General features: G+C 42.2%; 1 protein-coding gene across 1 annotated transcript in view; it reads left to right on the top strand.

Annotated features, from left to right (window-relative positions):
- Positions 1-27,126, top strand: part of ERCC4 (ERCC excision repair 4, endonuclease catalytic subunit) — a 516,254-nt gene that overhangs the window by 325,702 nt on the left and 163,426 nt on the right. Inside the window, exon 9 of the mRNA XM_044089409.1 lies at positions 15,539-15,631. Within this exon, the coding sequence (XP_043945344.1) occupies positions 15,539-15,631 (93 nt within the window). The remainder of the gene's footprint in view (positions 1-15,538; positions 15,632-27,126) is intronic.

The following is a 27,126-nucleotide window of genomic DNA, read 5'->3' on the forward strand; positions in this document are numbered from 1 at the left end:
TCCTTTGGAGTTATCAAAAACATTTGTTTAACAATCTTTCTAAACTTGCACATATTATCCAGGTAGTCCGTTTTTTCTGCATGGCACTTTGCAGTTGTGTCATTTCTTGTTCTGTGAGATTCTTCCTATTATACCATATTTAAACCTTTGTCAGTCCCTCTAAGTAATTCTCTCTACTTATTAACTATATCTCTTTTTTCTTTTATTTCAACCCTTATTTTTAAAATCCACTTTCATTTTATCCCACTTCTTAGTTATATTTTCTGAAGCAATTTCTATCTTCCCTTATAAATCCTGAATAATTTCCACTGCCCATTCCTTAAATTCCTCTCTGCTTAACAGATCGGTGGGGAAGTTCCAGTGTCCCCAAATAAACAGTGCCAAGCCACCAAGGCTGTAGGTAATTAAATTTATTCAGCTTAAAAGTAAAAATAAAAATGGTTAAGCGCTTTCACCATACAATAGAGTGCTTCATTAGACAATCACATTAAAAAGAAAAAACATCTGTGTAGCAACAGCACCGTGACATCATTTCCTGTTGCAAGAACCATATAACAAATTTTTTTAACAACAATAAAAAAAAAATTACACCACATGATAACAATATACTTGCAAAACACAAAAATACAAAACTTTAAAATATTCATATAAAAAAATATATATACACACATTTTAATGTGGGAGTGGGCATGCCTTTAACATAGGCTTCAGGGAAACAACCTCATTTAGTCCTGGAAACTTATCTGCTTGGAGTGATAAAATCCAGGCTTGTTGTCTTGCCTCGATCTTGTTCTTAAGATCCCCTCTCCTAATATCAGTTCCAGCTACCTCCAGTGCCAGAAACTTAAACGAGTTCCCTTCAGCCACCACATGGTGTGCTAATGCTTTTTCCTGCCTGCCATTCCTAATGTCTCTCAGGTATTCTAAAATCCATTCCTTAAAGGAACGGTTGGCTTTTCCCTATTTAAAAAGCATAACAGAGGGTGCTGAATGCCACAAAAACTAAATAATCTACATAAAACATACACTCAACAGAAAAACCTAAGTAGGGATGTTTAAAAACCATACAGGGTTGTATAAAACTACATGCACTACACTTTTGACGGGGATAAGTGTGTGTTGCCGCTGGGACTGCGGAAACCCTCGTAATGCTCTCTTTCTATAGCATAGTTGTCTCTTCAGATTGGGGTTGTTTCTAAAAGAGAACTGTAGAACTTCTGATACAACTCCACTCAATTCTTCAGAAAGAGTTAGAATCCCCCAGTCCTTCTTCACTATATCACAGAAGGTATTTACATCACTCGAAAATGTGAGTGGATCCCTCACTGTATGTTGTGGAGGAAGTATAGGGGATGCCTCTCCCTCAGATAGATGTTGGGGGCAATAAGCTTGCCCCTTGCCTTTCTTTTCTTGCCAAACTAGGGCTATACAGCTGTCTACCTCATCCTATGCATAGCCTCTTGTTAGAAAGTCAGATCTCAAACTCCTTCTGCAGGAGGCTGTCATCATTACAAAGCCTCATAGTTTTTAAGAACTGACCCCTCACCACATTCCTCTGTATGTTCATAGGTGTGTACTAGGCTAATGGCCCTGGAGCCTTTACAAGCCTAGCCCATGGAAGTGCCCTGGCATTGTGCCGCCAAACGTTAGTTCTCAGTGCCTCTGTCAGTTAGAGCCACTGGAGTGATCCCAGGGTAAACGTTCAATTTCTCATCCACTCATCAAGATTTCTCTTGAAGAGGGCCAGTGAGGAGCTCTGCTTGACATGTATGGGAAGTCTGTTCCAGAGCATGGGCAGTCTATGGGTTATGATCCTGTCCCTCCAGCATGTCCTGTTGATTGTGGTAATGAGGATGAGGTCTCTGGAGCTTGTGGTGCGGAGGGATTGAGATTTCTTTAGATGTAGCATTTCTAACAGAGCTGGGTCAGACATGGCTTTGTAAGTCAATCAGAAATCGCCTCTTGGTAGACAATATGAAACAGAGAATAGCTGGAGTTTTTTGAGTCTGTCCATGTAGGACATGTGTTTAAGGCCTAGGGTCCTCTTTGTGAGGTACTTTTGTGGCCTCTCCAGCTGTTGCAGGTGTCTAGTGAGGTACATGCCAAATGGGGCGTTATACTGTATGATTGGTCTAATGAGGAAAGAGTAGAGAGAAATGATGACCTGTTTCTTCCTGCATACAAAACCGTTGGTAATGAGATGGGCCACATAGAAGGACTTTCTGACCACAGTGGCAATGTGGTGGTCGAAGGAGAGGTTGCTGTCAACCTGTGTCCCCAGATCTCTTATAACATCTTCAGTGGGCTCCCATCAATGTGGTAGTTCGTGGGAACTGAGTTTTTTCCAAAGGGGATGACAACGCATTTTCTGGCATTAAGCTTAAGGCCATGGTTTTGACACCAGCTATTGGTCTCAGTGAGGCCTTTCTGTAGGATATCTGCATCACTTGGGGAGTTAATAATGGCTGCCATCTTGCAGTCGTCTGCGAACTTGGTCAGCCAGAGTCCCTTCGTGTTGGCCTGAACTTCTGAGAAGTAGATGCCAAACAGGAGAGGACCCAGGACCGATCCCTGTGGGACTCCACTCGTGACTGGTCAGCAGTCTGACTTGGAGTCTGCTACTTTCACACTGTGGGTTCTGTCTGTGAGCCAATTTGCAACCCACCTAACAATATAGAGATTGATGCCTAGTTTGGTGAGTTTATCAATAATTCCTGAGTAAGAAATGGTATCCAAAGGCCTTGGCCAGATCAAGGTAGGCTGTATGAACTGCCTTACCTTCATCCGCAGTTCTGGTGACTGACTCATAGAAGTCAACCAGGTTGAGTAGGCATGATCTACCTTTCACAAAACCAAATTGCGTGGGATCTAGAGTTTGGAGAGTCCCTATATCCATGTTAATTAGGTCCATGATAATGCGCTCCATAACCTTGCATATCAGACTCGTCAAGCTAATGGGATGATAATTTCCAGGGTCTGTAGTCGCTCCTCCTTTATGGAGAGGGATGACTGTAGCAGTGCACCATTCGTTAGGGACAAAGCCTGAGGTGAGGCTGTGAGTGAACAGGGCACACAGATGTAGTGCCAGTTCACTTTGTAATTCATGTAGAACACGGCCTGGGATATTGTTGGGTCCCATAGAAGCTGTATTCTTGGCCTTGGACAATACAGCTTTAACCTGTGCTGCAGTAATGCTGGGTGCCTGGCATCTTTCCAGTATTGAGATTGGTCCTTTGGGGGGGGGGGGCACTGAATCTGTCAGCCAGTATGTTGGCAACATCTGTTGGTTCAGTATAAGAGGTACCACTGTGCCACTCAGAGCAAGTCTGGGTATTGCCGTGGAGATTCTTGATATAACTATAGAAGGCTTTGTGCTTGATTTTAGTGTCTGCTGCAATTCTGCCTTCATAACTGGTTTTGATGAGGGATCTCAACTTTTTGTTGAGGCTAATAAGGGAATTTTTCCAGTCTTGGGATTTCACCTTTTTCTGCAACAGTTTCTTCCTTCTGTTGTAGAGTTTATTAATGGCAGAGGACCACCAGATTGGCTTCCTTTTTTTGGAAGAGAGTGTCTTGGTTCTGTTGGGTATGGTTAGTTCCATGCATTTATGTGCATGTTCATACAGTGCATTGGTGTATGAATCGGCAGTCATGCATCTATTTTCCACTGGCATGGGTGCTGTGAAGTTAGCCACCTCTGTTTTTAGGAGTCCAAAGTCAGCTTTGGAGAAGTTTTTCATGGTGGATACCTTTGGGGGGGGGGGAGATGTGGATTCCCATGGTGATTAGTTTGTGGTCGGATCTAACCAGGGAGGAATTGACTATTAGTGTAGAGCAACGGTTGCCGATGTTAGTAATAACCAGGTCATGGATGTTGCTTCCTCTAGTGGGGGTAAGAATGAGCTGGTCCAGGGCATTGTAATTAATGAATTTCAGGAAGCGTTGGGGCATTGAATTGGTGCATGAGTAGTTTTCCTAGTTGATGGAGGAGTAGTTGAAGTCACCTAGTATATGAGAGTGTTGGGTTGGATCTTAATAGTTTCCAGGGTGCTTAGGAATGTGGAGTGAGAGTCTTGGGACATGGTTGGGGACCTGTAGCAGGCTACGACCTGAATCGCCATCTTACCCAATGTTAGTTGTACCTGGAGTATCTCAGATGTTTTATGCTGGGCTACTAGTCTGGAGGTGTGCATACCCTTTATGAATATGGAGACACCACCGCCTTTGGAGCTTCAGTCCATGTTCTGGGCCCGAAAGGTGTGGATTGAGTTATAGCCTGGTAGTGCAGGGGTGCTTTCTGTTGCTTTAAACCAGGTCTCCATTACAGCACAAATGTCGATGTTCTCCATTTTGAGGAATACTTTGAGTGAGTGCATCTTGAGATTTAGACTTCTAGCATTGTGCAGCATGACCATCAGATTGCATTTATTTATAGCTGTTACAGTGGTAATTTGGTCTGTGGAACACCATCTAAATAAGGCACTATAGGGGTGGCAAGATCTCCTTAGCCAGTACCCGGAAACCTAGTGGTGACAGATGCAGGCCATCTCTGGCAAAGCATTGAGGTCTGTCAATCATGTCATCCCAAGCAGACAGATACTGATGTGCCGAGGATGCATGCTGTTCTTGTGCAGTAATACATTCTTCCCTAGTGGCCTTTTTAAAAACCTTAGTCTTAACACATTCTAGTACTGATTTACAGATGGATACGTCTAAGAATGCACTATCTTTGTCAGACGCTGTATATGTGAATCTCAGGAAATCAGTGGTAGAATGTAAAAATAAAACAAATTCTGCTAGCAATTCATTGAAGCCATCCCATAATAAAAGGATATCATCCACAAATCTTTTATAGTACAAAATATGATGATGGAACACGTTGCCAGTTAATACTGTACTTACTTCCTACTGTGCCAGTGCTAGGTTGGTGTAGCTATTAGCACATGCTATGCCCATTGCCACACCAACCTTCTGCAGAAAAAAAAACTCTCATCAAAAACAAAAACATTATTTTCTAAAACAATTTCCAAAATAGTACAGATAAGGTCACTCTTGTCATGAGAAAATCCATCTTTTCCAGTCAAGAAAGTCCTTACATTCTATATCCCCCCCCCCCAAGCACTGGGGATAACCGTAAATAAAGATGCCGCATTCATTGTCACAAAATAAAAATCAGGAACTTCAGTAAACCCAGATACTCGATGGTGTAAGCTCTGCAGTGATGATTTTGTATCTCTTAAAACTGTTTCCTCACCACTCAAAACTGCACTGAGCATCTTGTTATAAATATAGAAAGAGGTTCTGATGCTTTGTAATTCCACATTTATTCATTAATTTCTGAGCTGCTGGTTTTCTTCCTGTTGATCTCTATCTCCCAATTTCAGTCTGTGATTAATTTCCAGCATACTCCTGGTTGTTCTGTTCAGTGCCTGTGTTTTTCCTGTGTCTCTCAACCATTTCCTTTGGAACATTGGAAAAGGTTTCACTGGCATAGTCTTTCTATAAATGTTATCAGAAGGATAATAAACGAGAGTCGTCCACCCTGTTTCATAGCTCACTTTTTGTTGGACATACTTTTGTATTTACTCCTTAGCATGTTCTTTATCAAAAAATGACTTTGACCGTTCAGGAAAACGTTATTCTGAAGATAGCTGGGTACAGCAGCTGGATTTTTAGACCTGTCTGTCGACTTCCCGGATTGTGGAATAAATTTACTCCTCTTCTGCCTGGTGTACAGTAAGTAAGTAATCATTTTCCACACACTACTGACTCCACTGTTTAGTACTTTGTCATTCTGACAGTTTTGTCAGAATCAACACTATCTGCTGGAAGGATTGCATCTTCACTATTAGAGGTCTTGGTTGCTTTCTCGTGGCCAGGTTTAGAGGATGTTCTTCATGTTTCACAGTTGCAGTCATTACACTTGGGTTATCCTGCTGGCAGGCTACCCTCAGTCGGCCTAGTTCCAAAGTGTAGGTCCGGCGTCGGTTGCCTTTGCCTCTTCCCTGACGTCAGTGCACCAGGGGTATAAAAGATGCAGCCGACGCTATTTTCTTCATTCTTTCTTGACACGCGGTGCCTGAAGCAGAAGCAGTTTGCAAGTGCCGGTCGGCCGACTCCTGAGATTTTCATGTTCGAATTTCAGATCCTAAGACTTCATTAAAAGCTAAGTACCCTGTTGGGGAAATCTTTTTTCTTGCTCCAGACTGATGTCAGAAAAAGTTAATAATTGTATTTCTTGTGGGAAGCAAATACCTCATAAGGACTTTCAGTCTTACTGTATTCCTTGCCTAGGCCCTGACCACGACGTTGCTAGTTGTCGGTTTTGTGCTAGATTTAACCAACGCACTATTAAGCGTCGGTACGATTTTGCATTTCACTATTTTGGCAGAAGATTTAATTACACAATGCCGTCGGATAGCCATCCGACTATCGGAATTCACAAGAAACGCAAAGAAAAAGAAAAGGACAGGCATCCGAGGTCCAAAACCAACGATGAGGCTTCCTCTAAGCCAGTCACCAGTTTGCCGGTTCTCAGTGAGGTGCTTCCGCAGCCCCTGACATCCGCTACTTTGGACCGGCAGGCCGCTACAGACTCCCATGTGGAGTCGACTAGGCCACTGGAAGCTCAAGGTATTGGACCTTCGGAGACTATTCCCTCAGGTGGGTCCGGAGCCGCTGAGCAGGCATCGGCTTCTGAGGGTGTTTTCAGACCTACTCAGTTACACATTAAAACGACTCCAGCTACAAAGGCAAAGACCAAATCGCCTTTAAAGACAAAGAAACAAGTACAACAGCCTCATGGTCAGGCCTCCATGCCCAAAAAACAGATGCTCAAAATGGCCGAAGACTTAACTACTTTGATCAGGGGTTCCCATCCCCCTCCTGATAAAAGGCCTAGGCAAGAGACAGAATATGAATATTCAGATCATGTTTCCATTTCATCTGATTCCTCTTCTGATCAGGAATCTTCTCTTCCTCCCTATGAGGATTCTGATGCTGAAGAATCTATCCTTTCAGCCTCTCCTCCTGAGGATTACTCTTTTGGGGAAACTTTGCATACCATGAGGGAAGATTTCCACTGGGAGAGCCAAGATTATTCAGAATCTAAGAAAAGGCTCAGAGACTTCCTTTTACTCCCACAGCACAGGCCCCTAGCTATTCCACCTGTGTTAGACATTGTAGATGTATTTTCAGAGTCCAGTCTGACACCTGACTCCTTATCTCCAACTCTTGTTAAGCTGGGCAGGTACTACAGGGTTCCTGACCCTCATAAATTCCTTTTCAAAAACCCTGCTGCTGACCCAGAAACTATCTCTCAGGGTCCCAAAGGGGTCAAGGCATCCACTGCAAAAAACCCTACCCCCTCTGACAGGGATTCTAGGTCATTGGACAGATGGGGGAAGAAGATTTACACCTCTGCTACCTTGGCTATAAGGGCTTTAAATTGTCAGTTTCATTTGCTCATATATCAGCAATATATTATGTCACTGCTTAAACAGAAAATGTTGATGAATTCTGAATGTGCAGAAAACAAAGAAATGCAGGATTTATTGCATGCAGCTGAGCAAGTTGGAAAGCATACTTTGCAATGTGGTTTTGTTTCTTTGGAGGCCTCCTGCAGGGCAGTTGTTACGGGTTCTGTCATCAGGAGGCATGCTTGGTTAAAGGAACAAAATCTGCCTGATCATGTCAAAGCAAAATTATTAGATGCTCCATTACAACATGATACCTTGTTTGGTGTTAAAGCAGAAGAGGTGTTAAAGAAAATGGAGGACAAAGCTAAATCTATGCAAAAGGTTAAGGATTTTTTACAGGTACAACCTCCAAGATTTAGCAGACACTGGCCTACAAAGAATTGGTCCTTTCCAGTGTCAGACAGACCACAAAGGGGCAGATACAGACGCCCAAGAGGCAGATCCCAGCCCCAAGGTTTGTACAGGTCTCAACAATGGGGTGCTTCTACCTCCAAAAGTGGAGAAGACAAATCACAGCCATATAGGAAACCGTCCCAATGACGTCCCCCTGCCTGCACCAAGCACTTATCTTCTGGCAGCACCTTTAAGGGGGAAACTAGCTCTTTTTTCCTCAAAATTGGCACATAATAACCCAGGACAAATGGGTCCTAGACATAGTGTCACAAGGCTACAAGTTTCACTTCCATACCCTGCCAAGGACAAACGGCTGGCCAGACCTGCCAAAACATCAATGGGCAGAGGCACAAAAACAAGTCTTATCCCGCATGGACATGATGGCCATTCAACAAGTACCAGAGCAAGAGCAGGGACAAGGATTTTATTCATGACTGTTCTTGGTACCAAGAAAGGACAAGACCTGGAGACCAATACTGGACCTATCTATTCTAAACTCGTATCTGGATACACCAAAATTCAAAATGCTGACTCTACAGCAGCTTCTGCCCATGCTGGGCAAGAAGGCTTGGCTTGTGACTTTAGACCTAAAAGAGGCATACCTGCATGTCCCAATCAGGCAAACATGCAGAAGATACCTCAGATTCAAAGCTGGCTCAATGCACTACCAATTCTCTGCACTGCCCTTTGGCTTATCTACTGCGCCCAGGATCTTCACAAAGTGCCTGGCACCAGTAATTGCATTCTGCAGACAAAGGAATACAAATATATCCTTACTTGGACGACTGCCTCATTCAAGCAGAGAACAAGGACATTCTACTACAGCATCTGGTGTTTGTAAAGAGATTTCTAACAGGCCTAAGGTACACAGTCAATGAAAATAAATCAGGACTAGTACCCTCTCAAGAGATAATATTCCTGGGTGCAAGCTTAAATACAACTGCCCAGATGGCTTATCTCACGCCAGACAAACAAAGGCAACTGACTGCATATTTCAAACTGTTGGCAACAAAGGCCCAGTTATCTGCAAGAAAAATTCTGCAGGCTTTGGGCTTCATGGCATCCTGCATTCTACTAATTCCATATGCAAGACTGCATATGAGGAAACTTCAATGATACCTAAAAAGTGTTTGGGCTCAACATTGCCACAGCCTGGAAACAGTAATCACCCTCATTCCCTGCCTGCAGCAGGAGTTTCGATGGTGGGCGAAGGCTTGTCACCAGAACAAGGGACAGCCATTCACTTTACCCCCAGCCAGGCAGACATTAACAACAGATGCATCAGATTATGCTTGGGGGGCCCACATGGCAGGAAGATGTATTCAAGGGACATGGTCCACAAACCAAATGCATCTGCATATCAATCAAAAAGAGATGCTAGCTGTTCAGAATGCCCTGACAGCCTTCAAGGACCTACTTCATCCGGGGCAACTACTGATAAAGACAGACAACACCATGGTCATGTGGTATATAAACAAAGAGGGAGGCCCTCATTCTTACCCCCCCTTTGCAGACTGGCCATGACTTTGTGGGACACAGCATTGACTTACCAAGTACATCTGCAGGCACAATTCCAAACCTCATGGACCCCCCACTAGTGGAAATTGGATCCACAAGTCTTCAGCATGATAACAAGGAAATGGGGATGCCCGGATATAGATCTATTTGCTTCTCCTCACAACTACCAACTAAAAAGATTCTGCACAAGGATTATCACAGACAAGCATGGAAAGTGGACGCCCTTTCTTTCAACTGGAAAAACTTAACAGTATATGCCTTTCCTCCACTGCCTCTCCTCCCCAGGGTACTCCTAAAGGTCAGACAAGAGAAGCCAAAGATGATACTGATTGCCCCAGACTGGCCCCGCCAGTACTGGTATCCAATCCTAAGGAACTTGTCTCAATGCCTGGCTTGGACTTTGCCTCAAATACCTCATCTACTGTCCCAACAAAACAATCAGATCCTACACAGCCAACTCAAAACCTTAAATCTGGCAGCATGGCGGATAATGTATTCATACAAAACGCACCTCTCACTAAAGCTGTGATGGATGTCATTTTGGAGGCCAGAAGGCCTAGTACCAGAAAATCTTACGCCGGAAAATGGAAGAGATTCTGTGCCTGGAACCAGGCACAAGGAATTGACACAGCTGCACCAAATATTCCTCAGATTTTGCAATACTTAACTGAGATGCTAGACAAAGGCCTATCCTTTTCATCAATTAAAATTCATGCCTCTGCCATTTCGGCTCATTACAATACAGAGCCACCAATCTTTTCACATCCTTTGTTAAGGCAGTACCTCAGAGGAGCCAAAAACTTAAGGCCTCCAAGGAGATCACCAATACCTGCATGGGACCTCATTTATGTTTTGGAAAAACTCATCCTGCCTCCTTCTGAGCCAGCCGCTACAGCTGATATAAAATTTTTATCTTGGAAAACAGCTATGCTCCTAGCAATAACCTCTGCAAGACAAGTCTCAGAGCTACAGGCTCTCATGGCTGTGGAACCTTTTATCATTTTTTTTCCAGACAGGGTTTCTCTGAGGACAAACCCGACATTTATGCCTAAGGTAGTGTCCAGTGTGGCCCTTAAACCATTCATCTGCCTACTTTTTATCCAAACCCACAGAATAAGGGGGAGAGAATTCTGCATTCTTTGGACATACACAGACAGCTACACTTCTACTTGAACAGAACCAAAGCTTTCAGAAAGACCGAGCAACTTCTAGTAGCATATGCTGCAGGATTATAAGGAAAGGCTATCTCTAAGCAGACTATTTCAAAGTGGATAGGCCACTGCATTCGTTTCTGCAATTCACAACATGGCAAGCCAGTACCTAAGGGCATTAAGCCACATTCAACCAGAGCAGCAGCCACTTCAGCAGCCTTCCTCAGGGGAGTACCAACCAAAGCCATTTTAGAGGCTGCTACCTGGAGTTCAGTGCACACCTTTACAAAGCACTATCATTTACCACTCTATTCTAAATCCAGAGCAGGCTTTGCCACTGCAATTTTGCAGGGCCTCATAGCCGCTCTTAATGCTATTTAGCTCCAGTCTCCCAACCATAGCTTTGGGATTCAACTCAAGTGTAATGACTGCAACAGTGAAACACGAAGAACATAGTACAGTTGTGTACACTTACCATAAATGTAGATGTTCGAGTGTATTCACTGTTGCAGTCCAGGTTACCCACCCACCATCCCCCTTATCTTTGCCGGAACTTATCTGCACTTCTCTAATCTATACAACCTCTGTGGTGTATTTGCTTGTAGATGAAGGTATAACATATATTTTGGTGCATGCATGTTTTATTGGCATATTTTTAGCCTACCCTTTTGGGGGCACCTGACATCTGAGGCAAGAAAAACTGAAGAAAATGGCGTTGGCTGCATCTTTTATACCCCTGGCGCACTGACGTCTGGGAAGAGGCGACAGCAACCGACACCGGACCTAGACTTTGGAACTCAGGCCGACTGAGGGTAGCCTGCCAGCAGGATAACCCAAGTGCAATGACTGCAAACAGTGAATGCACTTGAACATCTACATTTATGGTAAGTGTACACAACTGTACTATACGCATGATGTGGCCTTTCAGTTAACAAACACCTGTTGTGGAATATTACTCCAATTGCTTGTTTGTGATTTTCATAAAGTTGATACAAGTTTTCCTTCCAGTTTCTCTGGTGCAGCAGAAAATCTCAGGTTTTTCTCTACATGCTCTGTCTTCTAATTCTGCCATTTGAAATATCTCTTCTTTAGTAGTCTCATACTCCGCGAGCCTTTTCATTTTGACCTCTTATTTTTGCAGTTTTATCAGCCCATCTGAATATCTGTTTAAAGCTGCTTCCATTTTTCCCAGTCTTTTATTTATGTTGATATATTCCTTCAGTGTTTCATTTATTTAAATCAGCTGTCAGCACATTTGATTTACTTTTCCTCTAAATTAGTGGAAGTCATGTCTTGCACCAAAGCTGGAGCTTGAACTGCTTTTTACTGCACAATTGCAGGATTCTTCCCAGTCAGTGTTTTCCCTCTCATTTTTTCGTTGATTTTCTTTCAGGTTGTCTAAATTTCCTCTGAATTTCTGTTTTCACATTGTGAGAGTTAAAATTATGCTGTTACTCAGTGTGCAGCCATCTTGGAAGCTGTACTGAAGTACTGTGTTAACAGAACAAACTCTTTCAGAACTTCCAGTTAGTTGTTCTTTTTTGTGAAGGTAAGAAGGGGCAACCTATGTCAAACCCACAACAAAACTATTCCAGTCAGGATCAAGGCGCACTTCACTATCAGGGTCTTGGTTACTGCAGCAGTGATCATTATGGAGAATGTACTACATTTGTATAATTAAATTACCATAACAATAGTAGATGTTTGAATGATCACTGCTGCAGTGGCCACTCCCTCCATCCCCCTCATTGTTGATGTGTTTTTTTATGCCAGGGTGTGGACATGTATTTTTTTTCTTTTCCTAGCAATGTCTTCTCAGGGTTTAGCCTCCCTCTCTCAGTTGGCGTAAAAGCTGTGAGGAGCTGGGTGCCAAAACCTGTCTTTTTAGTCAGCTCATCTCACGCTGATTAATGTTTGGGTATATGGAATGTGCCCTAAAGCTTTGAAAGCTGGCTGACTGGGTGTTGTATCTTCTACAGGTTATAACCCATCTAGCTTAGTCTACTGCAGCAGTGATCATTTGTATGTATGTTATTATTGTAAATTTATTCATACAGCTGTACTTTCAAATGTTGTTTGACTTGTTCATGTGTAGTAAGTCCATTAGTATTTAGTTAGAGATGGGTCACTTTTTAGCAGTCTGCAAGAGACAGAGTAAAATGACAGGGCTTTCCATTAACCCATATAGGCCAAATTGTTTAAGCCTAGTTTACTTTTTTGTAAGGTATCTCTGTGGCATTCCAGCTGTTGCATGTGTCTGGACAGGTATACGCCAAAGAGGGCTTTATACTCCGTGATTGGCCTTATCAGAGCTCAGTAAAGGTGGACAGTGACATCTTTGGATCTAGAAGCATTCCCCTTGTTAAACAACATTGGGCACATGTTGGTCAAAAGATAGGTCACCTTCCACATAAATTTCAAGATCTCAAACAAATGGGTCAACTGTTTGGGGTGTATTGTCAGTGTAGTAGTCCCCCAGGGTCGATGATGTACCAAAAGATAAGATAATGCATTTTTTAGCATTTAGCTTTAAACTATGATTCTGGCAGTATTTCTTTGTTTGGGCCAAGCCTTCCTGCAGGACTGCCAAGTCTTTTCAGGATTTGATAACTGCATCTAGCTTGCAGTCATCTGCAAACTTGGTCTGCCAGAGCTCTTTAGTATTGGCTTTAACTACCAAGAAGAAGATGCCAAACAGGAGAGATCCAGCATCATGCTCTGCGAGACTCCACTGGTGACTGGTCTTTTAGTGGAGGTAGCTTCCCCTTTATCTCCTGCTTTGGATGTTTGAGCCACTTGGTGATCCAACAGGTGACATAGAGGGTTATACCTAGTTTATTTAGCTTTTTTTCTGTGCCTGAGTGGAGAGAGAGTGTCAAAAGCCTTGGCCAAGTCAGGTAGGCAGTGCGTACTATTTTACCTTCATCTGTTGCTTTGGTGACAAGTCCAGCAGGTTGTGTAAGCATTTCCTGCCTTTGATGAATCAAAACTGAGATGGGTCCAGTGTTCAGAGGTTCCCTATGTCCTTTCTGATTGATTCATTGATTCTTTCCATGGCTTTGCATATGGGACAGGACAGATTTATCTGCCTGTAATTGCTTGAATCTGTGGAAGGTCCTCCCTTGTGTAGGTTAATAACTGTTCAGTACCAACTGTACTCCATTCAGTTGGTACAAAATCTATATGGTGGCTAAGGTTGATCAGGGGTGTTAGTAGTATGGCTAAATCTTGCTTTTTGCTGTTCATTTTGCTTCCAGAAATATTGTCAGGACCTGTCAATGCAGTATTTTATTTCCTTTGATAGTGCTTTTAGGTCTTCATCTTGTGTGATAGTTGGGGGAGTATCAGTTTCAGGTATTTCATGTGGGATAGATGGTGGTGGGTAACGCTGACCTAAATTTGTCAGCCAGTAGGCTAGCTATATCTTCAGCTTTGGGGAAGGTAACAACAGTCGCAACAAACTCAGTGCATTGCTGCTTTGTGATCTGGAGATTGCAAACATAACTAAAAAAGCCTCGTGATTTTCTTTAGCTTGGATGGCTATTGTTACCTCAAATTTGCCTTTGATGGATTTATTTGTGTAATTTAATAATTATAGTTCTATTGTTTCAGGTGCTACCCTTCTTACTGTTGGCCCAAATTCACTTCTTTTTATTGTATAGTTTGTTGATATTATGGTTCCACGGGGGGGGTCTGAGATTTTGCCCTGCACTAGTTTCTTCAGGGAGCAGCTGCATCACTGCAGATGTTACATGCTGGTAAAGTTTGATGGTATAAAATACTACAGGTACAGCACAGTTTCCTGGGTGTGGTGGTGGTGATTTGAAACTTGCTAATGAATCACTTAGGAGTAAGTTTGCATTAGAAAAGGTTCTAAAGGAGCTATGGGTAGAAGGGACCTCTGTTTCTTTATTTCGATGAAAGTGACTGTATGATTAGACCTAACAAGAGATGATGATACAAAAGGGATGGTGCAAGATGTCCCCCATGTTAATAAAGACAAGATGTTACCCCTAGTTGGTTGTCTGACTTATTGTTCTAAGAGATGTATTAACAAGTCCAGGAATCTCCGTGCTTATGCAGTTGTAGAGGTGTATGTTTCCCAGCCTATAGTTGGCTAGTTAAAATGACCAAGGAAATTGGGTTGGATTTAAAACTTAGATTCAGACTAGACATTCTTGCTTTCATGGGTCATGGAGGGAATCTTTAGTTGTTTTTATTAATTTTATTTTGATCTTTTATTAATTTTAATGGTGATTTATATAAAACACCTAAATAAACTTAAACTTAACCTTAAATCATTTTTTTTACTGACTACAATCATACCCCTGTATTTTCTTCTGTTCTGTGATTACCCTGTATTGCTTCAGTCTTTTGTAACTTCATTTGCTGTCCTCTTTCAGTGTCCTGGCTGGTTATCCGATCCACTACAGCCCTGCTTTCCACATGTTGTCTTAAACATTAGAAGGACCTCTTTTGGCTTTAATGCTTTGACTGTTTAGATCGTCAGTATATCTTTGTAGGAGATAACGAACAATGAGACTTTAACTCATCCATTACTTATATTAATCAGAATGTAGTGCAATATTAAAATAGCTGATGAAACACTTAGACATAAGAATAGCAACTTTTCTTAAAAGGTTACTTACATATTTACAGAGTATGTTGCTTTTTATTTGTGCAGATAAGTAGCTTCCAGTAAAATTACTTCACCTTGCACTGTCACGTTGGTGAACCTACAGTGTGCTGTTTGTAAGCTGATACAAAGCAAAGCAGCATTATCTGAGGTAGTGCATAAAGTTAGAGGTGTTAAAACAGAATGGACTGGTTATATCAGTAGAGCTGCTATGCCTCTTTGCAATTGCATTTCTGTGCACAGTTACAGAGACTGTTCATAATGGAAGCAAATAATTTCAAGTTATAAAGCTTCTGAGTATTAATGTGTGTATAGGGAACTTTATTATGCAAATAATTTTTTTCCCTATCTTGTTCTTACAGAGTCTATTTTCTTGTCTATGGAGGTTCTACTGAGGAGCAACGTTACCTCACTGCTTTGAGGAAGGAGAAAGAAGCTTTTGAAGATCTCATTCGGTGAGTAGCAGAATATCAAATGATCGAACAGTCAAATTGGCTTTGTATTAGTACATTACCTTGCAGGCCAGTCTCTGCAGATGTGGGTGTGGCCTCAGTGAGTGACAGGTGAAATGGTCATGTGGGGGTGTGGAAAAGATGAATGATTGACTTGTGTATTTTTTTTTTCATTGTTGTGCCCTCACACCCCCGCAAATTAAATATACCAACTCAGAGATCACATTACATTGGAGAAAAGGGTAAACCAGGAATTGAGAATGAATATTCATGCCACCGTTGTATGAATATTACTTAACTTTTCTAAGACGTCATTGATTGATGGATGGTGGGCAGGGTTTAGGTGGGACTTATACTGCACATCATGAGAGGTACTGTTTTAATACAAAGCCATTACTTTGCCTTCACATCTCACTGAACCTTTGCTTAATTCATTTTTTATCGCTACCTTTTAAAAGTCAAATTGTGTAACTCTTTACCCGTCTGTTATTGCCCACAGGCAGTTTTACAGCCATTTTTCTTAGATACATGTAATTCTAGACACACCGTGTCTTAAAGCAACTTTATGTATGCAAAGGGAAAGTAACTGATGAAACACTTAGAAGGAAAGCAATTTTCTCTTAATACATGAAAAACACTGTCAGTGGAGTCAAGATACAAATGACAAATGGGGTAAGACTCCAATCACGTTCATTCCCTGGGGAATGTTATAAGTAGAAATTGGAGAACATAACCCTTTTCCATTTCTTTGTAGTCTTTATGTAGAAGAGACACATTATAGTAACACCTCTTATGAGGCTATGTTCATGTGTTTATTTGGGAAGAAGGGGATTACCTGCAATCCTGTCTTCTGATTTGGGTAGCAGACACTGAAAGCCACTGCCACAGAAGCTGATATTGCAAGGCTTATTTTTTTTTTCTACAGGGTTGAAAAATGTTTGTCTTTTGAACCATTCCCATAGACTGGCTTTTCATTGTCATTGTAACAGCTTGCACATCACAGTTATTGTAGAGAATAAGTGTGCTTTTGTATTCCTTTAATAAATGTAATTATTTGTTTGCTGCTCATGGATGCTTCTTAGATCTGGAGGATTTGTCAGAGCAGTTAAGCTCATCTCTTTTCTGTTCTTTAAGGCTCCTTTTATATTGAATACTCTTAGAGCAAAGTTGCAGTCCAACAGGTAGCTCCCAGTACAAGAGTACATAATTCATCAGCATAAAAGCACATGCACGGAAAAAAAAAAAAGAAATGAACATGTTACAGTCAGATGACTTCAGCAGCTTAATGTACATATATGTGCCTGTTTTGATATACAGCAGTGGTGTACTTACAAAAGTAGATGTGATGCCAGCAAACAAAAAGTCCTCCTGTCATCCTTGGGCAGCTGTGAACCATTTAAGATAACCGTTTGAAAAAGGATACAAAAAATGTCTTCAAACCTTCTGTAACTTAAAAGTGGATTGGTCTTTGGGTTGTTGCTTTATTGAAGTGCACTGTCTGGTTGTAGTGTTCTGTTTGGATTTTCAGATCTGCAGTGAGTGTGGTTGAAACATCAGACTTTAACTATTGCTCACTGAGGTTTGATCACATAGCTTCTTGTTGTTGAAAGAAACTTGCCCCTATCTAGAGGATTGTTTCCTCTGTTAAAAAGTGCATGTTCATCGTGCATTCAGCTGCAGTCATAACAGATGGGTTTTCCTGCCGTCAGGCGGGTCCTCGGTCGGCCGAATTCCAAAGTCTAGGTCCGGCGTTGGATGTCGTCGCTTCTTCCCTGACGTCAGTGCGACAGGGGTATAAAAGAACCAGCCAACACCATTTTCTTCAGTCTTTCTTGCCGCGCGGTGCCCGAAGCAGAAGCAGTTCGCAAGTGCCGGTCGGCCAGCTCCTGAGATTACGAATATTTTTCAACCGAAGTCTTCTTGAAAGCTAAGTACCCCGTTGGGGAAACTTTTCTTGCCTCAGACTGATGTCAGACAAAGTTAATAATTGCATTTCATGTGGGAAGCAAATACCGCATAAGGATTTTCATTCCCTCTGCATTCCTTGCTTAGGCCCAGACCATGACGTCTCGGCCTGCCGTTTTGTGCTACATTCAACAGACGCACTATTAAGCATCGGGCGGAGTTCACCCAACACTATTTTGGCAAAAGGTTTAATTACATTATGTCGTCGGATACTCCGACTCCAGTTTTGAGTAAAAGACGCAAAGATAAGGACTGACATACGAGGTCCGCGACTTCTACCGACGCCACGCCAAAGCCGACTACAGGTGGTCCGGTTCTCAGTGAGGCACCTACGCAGCCCCTGACTACTGATGACACTTCATTGGCGGTGTCTTCTGTGCCCGAGGTCGCAGGCTCTTCGGCCCACACCCCGACTACAGATACCGAAGCCACTCTTGGCGGTGAAACTCAGAGTTTAGACAGGCCTGCCACCTCTCAAGGTGTCTTCAGGCCTTCCTCTTCTTTTTCTATCAAGGCTTTCACTAAGTCTAAAGCAGCCATGCATACTAAAAGACAAGCTCCACAGGGCCCCTCTCAAGGCCCCATGCCTAAAAAGCAGATGCTCAAAATGGCCAAGGATTTGATTACTCTTATCAGGGGTTCTCAATCCCCCCCGGACAAAAGGCCCAGAGTGGAGGAAGAATCCCCTTCCTCGGACCAGGCCTCCATTATTTCAGAACATTCTGAAGACCAGGAACATTCATACTCCCCTTTTGAAGATTCTGATGCAGAGGAGTCCATTCCCTCTGTCTCCCCCCCGAGGATTACTCTTTTGGGGAAACCTTACATACCTTGAGGGAACACTTCCACTGGGAAGGCCAAGAGTACTCAGACTCCAAGAAAAGGCTTAGGGATTTCCTCTTGCTCCCCCAGCACAGGCCTCTGGCTATACCTCCTGTCTTAGACATACTTGATGATGTGTATTCGGAGGCCTGCCTTAACCCAGATTCTTTACCTCCAGCTCCAGTCAAGCCTGACAGGTATTACCAGGTTCCTGATTCACACCAATTCCTATACAAAAGCCATGCAGCTGACCCAGAAACTATTTCACAGGGTCCCAAGGGAATTAAGGCCTCCACTGCTAAAAATCCATTACCTTCAGAGAGAGATTCCAGAGCTTTAGAAAGGTGGGGGAAGAAGGTATACACCTCGGCCACCTTAACCATGAGAGCATTAAACTGTCAGTTCCATATGTTAAAGTACCAACAGTTTCTGTTATCTCAGTTGAAAAGCAAAATGTCACAACCTGAACAACTAGACTTGGAGTTGCAGGATTTGTTACATAGTGCAGAACAAGTGGGTAAACATACCGTGCAATGTGGTTTTGATGCTTTAGAGGCCTCATGTAGAGCTGCTGTTACAGGATCAGTCATACGTAGACATGCTTGGCTCAAAGAGCAAACCTTACTAGATCATGTTAAAGCTAAATTACTGGATGCACCTCTGCAAAAAGAAGTATTGTTTGGTGTTAAAGCTGAGGAGGTATTTAAAGAAAATGGAGGAAAAGGCAAAATCAATGCAAACAGTGAAAGATTTCCTACAGGTACAACCTCCACATTTCAGTAGAAATTGACCTTCAAAAAATTGGTCCTTTCTAGCCACGGACAGACCCCAAAGAGGTAGATACAGGCGCCTGAGGGGTAGAGGACAATCTCAAGGATTGTTTAGAGGCAGACAATGGCAAGCACCTACACAAAGAGGTGGTGAGGATAGTTCACAGCCATTCGGAAAGCAGAACCAATGACTTTCCCCTTTGCATGCCAAGCAAGGCTCAAATGGCAGCACCTTTAGGCGGAAAACTGGCATTATTTTCGAAAAATTGGCATGTTGTCACAAAAGACAAATGGACCCTGGACATTATAGACAGAGGCTACAGATTCCACTTTCACACCCTTCCAAAAATGAGAGGCATGCCAAACCTGCCACACAATCAAAGGGCAGAGGCACAAAAACAAATTTCAGATCTCATGGACATGATAGCTATTCAAGAGGTACCTGCACAAGAACAGGGTCAAGGTTTTTATTCCAGACTATTCCTGGTACCAAGGAAGGGCAAAGATTGGAGACCTATTTTGGACCTATCCATCCTAAACACATTTTTACTCGTGCCAAAATTCAAGATGCTCACATTCCAGCAACTTCTTCCCATGCTGGGCAAGGAGTCTTGGAAGGGCAAAGATTGGAGACCTATTTTGGACCTATCCATCCTAAACACATTTTTACTCGTGCCAAAATTCAAGATGCTCACATTCCAGCAACTTCTTCCCATGCTGGGCAAGGAGTCTTGGCTGGTAACATTGGACCTCAAGGAGGCATACCTGCATGTCCCAATCAGACAAGATTGCAGAAGATACCTCAGATTTATTGCAGGTTCAACACATTATCAATTCTCTGCATTGCCCTTTGGCTTATCTACTGCACCCAGACTGTTCACGAAATGCCTGGCATCAGTAATTGCCTACTGCAGACTTCAAGGGATACAAATATACCCATATTTGGACGACTGCCTGATCCAAGCGGACAACAAGCACATACTTCTGAAACATCTGGCGTTTGTAATAATGTTGTTGAATTCTCTGGGATACACAGTCAACAAAAAGAAATCAAGGCTAATACCCTCTCAAACAATAATTTTCCTGGGTGCCAGCTTGGATACAAACACCCAGATGGCCTACCTCACGCCAGAGAAACAAGGGCAACTAACTCCATACTTCAGGAAACTGGCAACTTTTACCAGGCTGACTGCAAGGAAAATCCTGCAGGCTCTGGGATTCATGGCATCTTGCATCCTACTAATCCCATGTGCAAAGCTGCATATGAGGAAACTTCAATGGTACCTAAAAAACCTATGGTCTCAACACAGCCACAGTTTGGAAACAATAATACCACTGATTCCATGTCTTCAAAAGGAATTTCTGTGGTGGGCTCAAGCATGCCAAAGAAACACAGGTCTTCCATTCTGCAAGCCTCAAGCAAATCAAGTCATCACAACAGACGCCTCGGACTACACCTGGGGGGCGCACATGACAGATCGGTGCATTCAGGGCAAATGGTCCCAAAAAGAAAAGCACCTACACATCAATCAAAAGGAAATGCTAGCAGTAATAAATGCTGTTATAGCTTTCAAAAGACCTACTGCATCCAGGCCAGCTATTGATAAGGACAGACAACACCACAGTAATGTGGTACATAAACAAACAGGGAGGAACCCATTCATACCCCCTATGCAGGCTAGCCATGTCTCTTTGGAACATGGCTCTGGAATTACAAATCGAGCTTCAAGCACAGTACCTGCCAGGCAAGGAAAACACGCTGGCAGACAACCTAAGCAGAAAAATGACAGATCCACACGAATGGAAGTTGCATTCTCAAGTTTTTTCAAAGATAATTCAAGCATGGGGAAGGCCAGACGTAGATCTTTTTGCCTCCCACAGAAATCACCAATTGGCAAAATTCTGCTCAAGGACCTTTCATCCACAGGCCTGGAAAGTGGACGCACTCTCTTTCAGTTGGACAACAATGACAGTTTATGCCTTTCCACCTCTTCCTCTGCTGCCCAAAGTTCTATTAAAAACCAGAGCAGACAGACCAAAGATGATTCTCATTGCTCCAGACTGGCCAAGACAACACTGGTACCCACTCCTGAGGAGCCTGACGCATTCCCCACCATGGATCCTGCCTCTAATGCCTCTTCTACTGACTCAGCACAACTTCAAAACTCTTCACAGCCAGCTGAAAACACTCAATCTAGCCGCATGGAAGATTCCTTAAAATCACAACAGACCCTACTCTCCAAGGAGGTGCAGGATGTCATTTTGGAGGCCCGAAGACCTTCTACTAGAAAAGCCTACTCCGCAAAATGGAAACGGTTTTGTGCCTGGAATGAGAAAAAGGGCCAGAATCCTGGAATACTGAATTTACCTCAAATATTACAGTACCTAGCTGAGATGCTAAGCAGTGGACTTTCATTCTCCTCCATCAAAATCCATGCCTCAGCCATTTCTGCAGAATACAACACTGATCCTCCTTTATTCTCTCACCCCCTCTTAAGACAGTTCCTCAGAGGGGCTAAGAATATAAAACCCCCAAGGAAACAACCAGTACCTGCTTGGGACCTCAATTTAATTCTAGAAAAGCTGACCTTGCCTCCTTTTGAGCCAGCTGCTTCAACAGAACTGCAATATTTGTCCTGGAAAACAGCCTTCCTGCTGGCTATCACCTCAGCTCGCAGGGTTTTGGAACTGCAAGCCCTCATGGCTGTGCAGCCTTTCATCATTTTCCATCAGGACAGAGTTTCCTTACGAACCAATCCTTCCTTTATGCCAAAGGTAGTATCCAGGGTAGCCTTGAATCAGGCTATCCACTTACCTACCTTTTACCTTAATCCTCAAAACAAAGGGGAGAGACTGCTACATTCCTTGGACATTCACAGACAGTTACGTTATTATTTTGACAGAACAAATCCTTTCAGAAAATCAGAGCAACTCTTTGTGTCCTATGCTACCAGAGCTCAAGGGAAGCCTATTTCCAAACAGACAATCTCAAAATGGATAGCCCACTGCATACGCTTTTGTTACTCTCTTCATGGTAAAACTGTACCTGCAGGCATCAGAACTCACTCCACAAGGGCCACAGCTACCTGTGCAGCTTTCCTCAGGGGGGTTCCTACCAAAGATATTTTGGAAGCTGCCACTTGGAGTTCTGTACATACTTTCTCCAAGCACTATCATCTACCATTATACTCCAAATCTAGAGCAGGCTTTGCCACTGCAGTCTTGCAGGGCATCCTGGCTCCTCCTAGTTCCACCTAGTGCCTACCAACCCTTTTTTAGCTTTGGGATTCTACCCATCTGTTATGACTGCAGCTGTATGCACGATGAACATAGTACAGTTTTGTACCTACCATAAATGTAGATGTTAGAGTGCTAATACAGCTGCAGTCCAGGTTTCCCTCCCTCCTTCCCCTCTTGGGACAGGCCTAATGGATAACACCTCCTCATACAACCTGATTGGGGTATTCTTTTATGGTGTATTTGCTTGCAACTACTGTTTTTTGATTATACTGCATTGCATTATTACATAAATTAATGTATTGCCTTCCTTCTGGGGGCACCTGACATCTGGGGCAAGAAAAACTGAAGAAAATGGCGTCGGCTGGTTCTTTTTATACCCCTGTCGCATCGACTTACGTATTATCACAACCACATTCCAAACAGCTGGATAATGATAGCAGCTTAGTAACTGTATATTCGAAATATTGACAATTCGTCTGTACTTTTAGGCTTTCTCCCCACTTCTTGACTAGCAGGTTGAGTTCCGTTAAATAAGGAGCCAAATCATTCGAAGTGTGTGTGTGTGTGTGTGTGTGTGTGTGTGTGTGTGTGTGTGTGTGTGTGTGTGTGTGTGGTCGGTCACAGGGCAGTTTTTGACCCTGTGCTGTATTGCAGGAAAACTCTCTCAAACCCATGCGTGTACTCCAAAAGTAACCACTCCTTCAGTAAGATTGAGTGAACCAGACTGCAGTCTTTAATATGTTCCCCTATAGAAAGTGCAACGGATTTGGGTCTGATTTCTCAACCTGTACAAGTGTACCTGTGCTCTGTTCAAATGTTCTTCGTTGAACTTTCTTCAGAAGTAATTGTGGGGGGGGGGGGTCGTTTTCACATTTTAGTTTATCTTATTTATGGGAGAAGAGCTGACCATTCTGTTCAACACACTCTCAACACACTCTTGTTGGCTGGCACTCTGCTGAAGTCAGAGAATTGCCCTTCTGAAGGACAACTTATTTCACTAACAATTAACAATATGGAAAAACAGTGCATTCTGTTACGCAATACCTCACGTTACTAATACATCGGTGCATAATTCGCGAAAGAAGGAGAAACCAAAATGTTGGAGCAACTAAGTATTAACAACAAAACCGCTGCAAATGTTCCCCCAGACTGGCCCCAGCATAACCAGTCACCATTGCCTGGTACTTCTTTCACAAAGCCAAATATTATCCAGTCAGGCATAAACTACCCTGAATTGCTATCGGCAGTTACGTATTATCCAGCTGTTTGAATGTGGTTGCGATAATACGTAAGTACCATTTTATTATTTATTTTCTTTTGTATACCAGGAAAGTCTGAATGGGTACAATGCCCCTTTTCAGCAGAGGTCTGAAGATAGTCTCGAAGAAATAGTAGACGAACAATAAAATAGTTTAAATGAGGTCTACAGAAATATGTGCACAAATACTTAAATTCATTAAAATTTAATAAACCAAAAATATCACACAAAGATATAAAGTTTAGTAAGGTGTAAGAAGTGACATAGATATAAAGTTTAGTAAGGTGTAAGAAGTGACAGTACTAAATATAGAACATCACTGAAGCAGGAAATTATCAGTATAAATGTAGTAACATCACTAAGCAGTAGAGAGCATCAGAAGTTTGTAGCTAAAGCAGTGTGATATTCATCAATAATCATGACGATTGGTAAGATAATAAAATAACAAAAGTGCCTCTGTTTCTCATTGGAGGAGTGCAGTAAAACTCAGTTCAATATGACATAAACCTTCATTTGGGGGGAAGAAAGCTTTAGTGAGCAAGAGGAAGAAATCATGAGTGTTGTAACCTGGAGATGCGTGGCATTAAGACATGGTGGAAGCCATTCTTAAAATGCAGAAGGATATGGAAGACTGTTCTTTCAGAAGGGTACTTGCCAAATGAAAACAAAATGAAGGAAATGGTTAAACTGTTTAAACTGATAACAGATTTTGTCAGAGTTGCTTTGCAGTGACATTATGGAGAGGTTGGAGAAATAAAACAGTGGTACAACAGCCAGGAGGATTATGTGAGTAACACCAAAGCCTGGAGAAGCAAGTGGTGATGATGAAATGCACGTGCAGACCAAAACTTCGAAGGGACTTAAAAACTGGGGAGGTGTCATAGGCTTCATCTGCATCTGTAGCAGCTAGAATATTTAGACCAGAGAGTTAAAAGAAAGGAGGGATGTTATGCATGTCCTATTTATGTGGGGGTACTGATGAAGATTCTTAATAGATTCTCAATAAGTTTTTGTCTTTTATTTTTGAACAGTTTGACAAAACCTTTACTGTTTAAAACTCATCTAAGCAAGTGTGGATAATCCTCTACCTGACCAAGGAACCCCATTATGATTTTGCATTTCTGAGCACAAGTCTTGACTATCATAGCTATTTGGAACTCCTGAGAATGAAAAGTAAATGGGTAACATGGTAAGATTTTCAGCTTGAAGAGCTAGTACCTAAAAGAAGAAAGTCATTTCAAGTTTTTTTTTAAGACTGAATCACTGCAAAACATGAAGTTAGGCATTTGAGAATGTGTGTGCCTGTTTGTATTATGTAAATACGATAATAGGCAAAGCTGAAATGTGGACTGGTGGTTGGTAATTAACAGTAATTTTAATGATTAAGTATGCTATATTGAAAATATCACTGTGAAAGACATGAGGCTGGTTGTTAGATAAAAAGGGCAGCCAGTTAAATGTTGTATATGCCAGAGTGATAAACATTTAGCTGTGCATTGCAAGCAATATTTTTTTAATTGGTATAGACAAAAAAGGAAATTTTAATCAGACCACTTACGAAGATGTACATGATATTGGGCAAATGCAGTATAAAAAAATGTGAAATTGATAGGATTGAAACTGAGACTGTTGAACAGGAAGTATAACATGATGCACAAGAAGTACAGAGAACTAAGTATGCTCTGTGAGAATGAGGGAAGTATGGGCAGTAAATCACCGTTTTAAAGAAGGGCTTGAAGCATGGAAGAATAGATTTGAACTTCAGAATTTGCATATACCAAGGAATATACAATATAAATGGAGATCGAAGAAGGCAAAATGTCAGTAGGTCACAAGAAAAAGGAGAGAGAGAGAAACAGAAGAGATCAGTGAAAATGATGGATTGAGATATTGTAAGTTAATGTGAATAGCTTGGAAGTGAGAGAAGTGGGATAAAAATAGACTGGGTACACGAACGACAGTGGGATATGTATAACTACAAGGTACGTATACATTATTTTCTTGTGTAGAGCAAGAATGGCTAGAGATAACAGAAAAGGAGTGTGGTGTTTTTCTTTGGGTGTAGGTAAATGTTCAGTTTTGATTTAGACACCAAAGATAAATAAAGTAAAACAATAAGGTTGGAGAGTAATAAAGGTGTGTGTGGGGGGGGGGGGGTATATGTGGGACAGACATTTGAATTAAGTTTGAAGTGAATGTTTCTAACATGGGAAAAATTATATTTATTTAAGTAAAAAATGTGTTTGTGATTGCTCATAATTCCACAGTAAGGTTAGATAGGGAGAATATGAGGGGTTTTAAAGTAATTGATTATGCACTAAATCATAGGCAAGTAAAAGAACTTGGACAAGGGAAGAAGCTATATTATTAAGGCAAGTAAGCCAGTGAAATAGACTTTGCAAGGAAGTAATAGTAAATTACCAAGACGTGCTAGAAACTGGGTTTTCAGATCAGATCTACATTACTGTGTGAAAAATGAACAGCAGTGTGTAAAAATTAATAAAGAAGGGAAGAAGTAGAAAAGATAATAGGCAAAGCTGAAATGTGGACTGGTGGTTGGTAATTAACAGTAATTTTAATGATTAAGTATGCTATATTGAAAATATCACTGTTCATAGGTTCATAGGTTTATACTAGGCTATCTGCCCTAAGGCATTTATAAGCCTAGCCCAAATTATTGTGGCTTACGCCACCCCTTATATGAAAAAATACTGTGCCCATTAGTTTGTTGTGCCTCTGTCCAGCAGTGACCCAGAGATGATTCCGGGGGTAAACCTACGATCTCCCATCCACAGGTCTAGATTTCTCTTGAACAGAGTCAGCGAGGTGCTCTGCCTCACATGGACCGGATTTTATTCCACAGCATAGGGAGTCTCTGAGTGATAAATCTATCCCTCCAGCACGCCCTATTTATATCCGTATAAGGTTTAAGCCGCTTGCTCTAGTGGTTTTGGTGGATTTGGATTTTTGAGGTGGAGCATGTCCATTAATTCGGGTTGGACATGGCCTTGTATGTCAGGCACATGTCACCTCTGAGCAGACGGTATGCGACTGAATAGAGCTGGAGTTTCTTCAATCTGGCAGCATATGACAGATTTTGGAGTCCCTTTATCCTTTTTGGTGAGGAACTTTTGGGGTCTCTCCAATTGCTGCAGATGTCGGGTGAGATACATCCCGAATGGGGCAATTGTACTCGATCATTGGTCTGATAAGTGAAGAGTACAGGGGAACAATGACCTCACTAGATCTGGATGTGAATCCCTTCATAATCAGGTGGGCAATGTAGAAGGTCTTTCTAACCACTTTAGCAATGTGAGTGTCAAAAGAAAGGCCACTGTCAACCTGGGTCCCCAGGTCCCTGATAACCTCTTCTGTGCTTAGTGGATTGCCACCTATATGGTAGCTTGGGGTTACCTTGTTTTTCCCGAAGGGTATGACTATAC

Source organism: Protopterus annectens, chromosome 12.part0, assembly GCF_019279795.1.
Source record: "Protopterus annectens isolate FY-2018-M chromosome 12.part0, PAN1.0, whole genome shotgun sequence".
Lineage (NCBI taxonomy): Eukaryota > Metazoa > Chordata > Ceratodontiformes > Protopteridae > Protopterus > Protopterus annectens.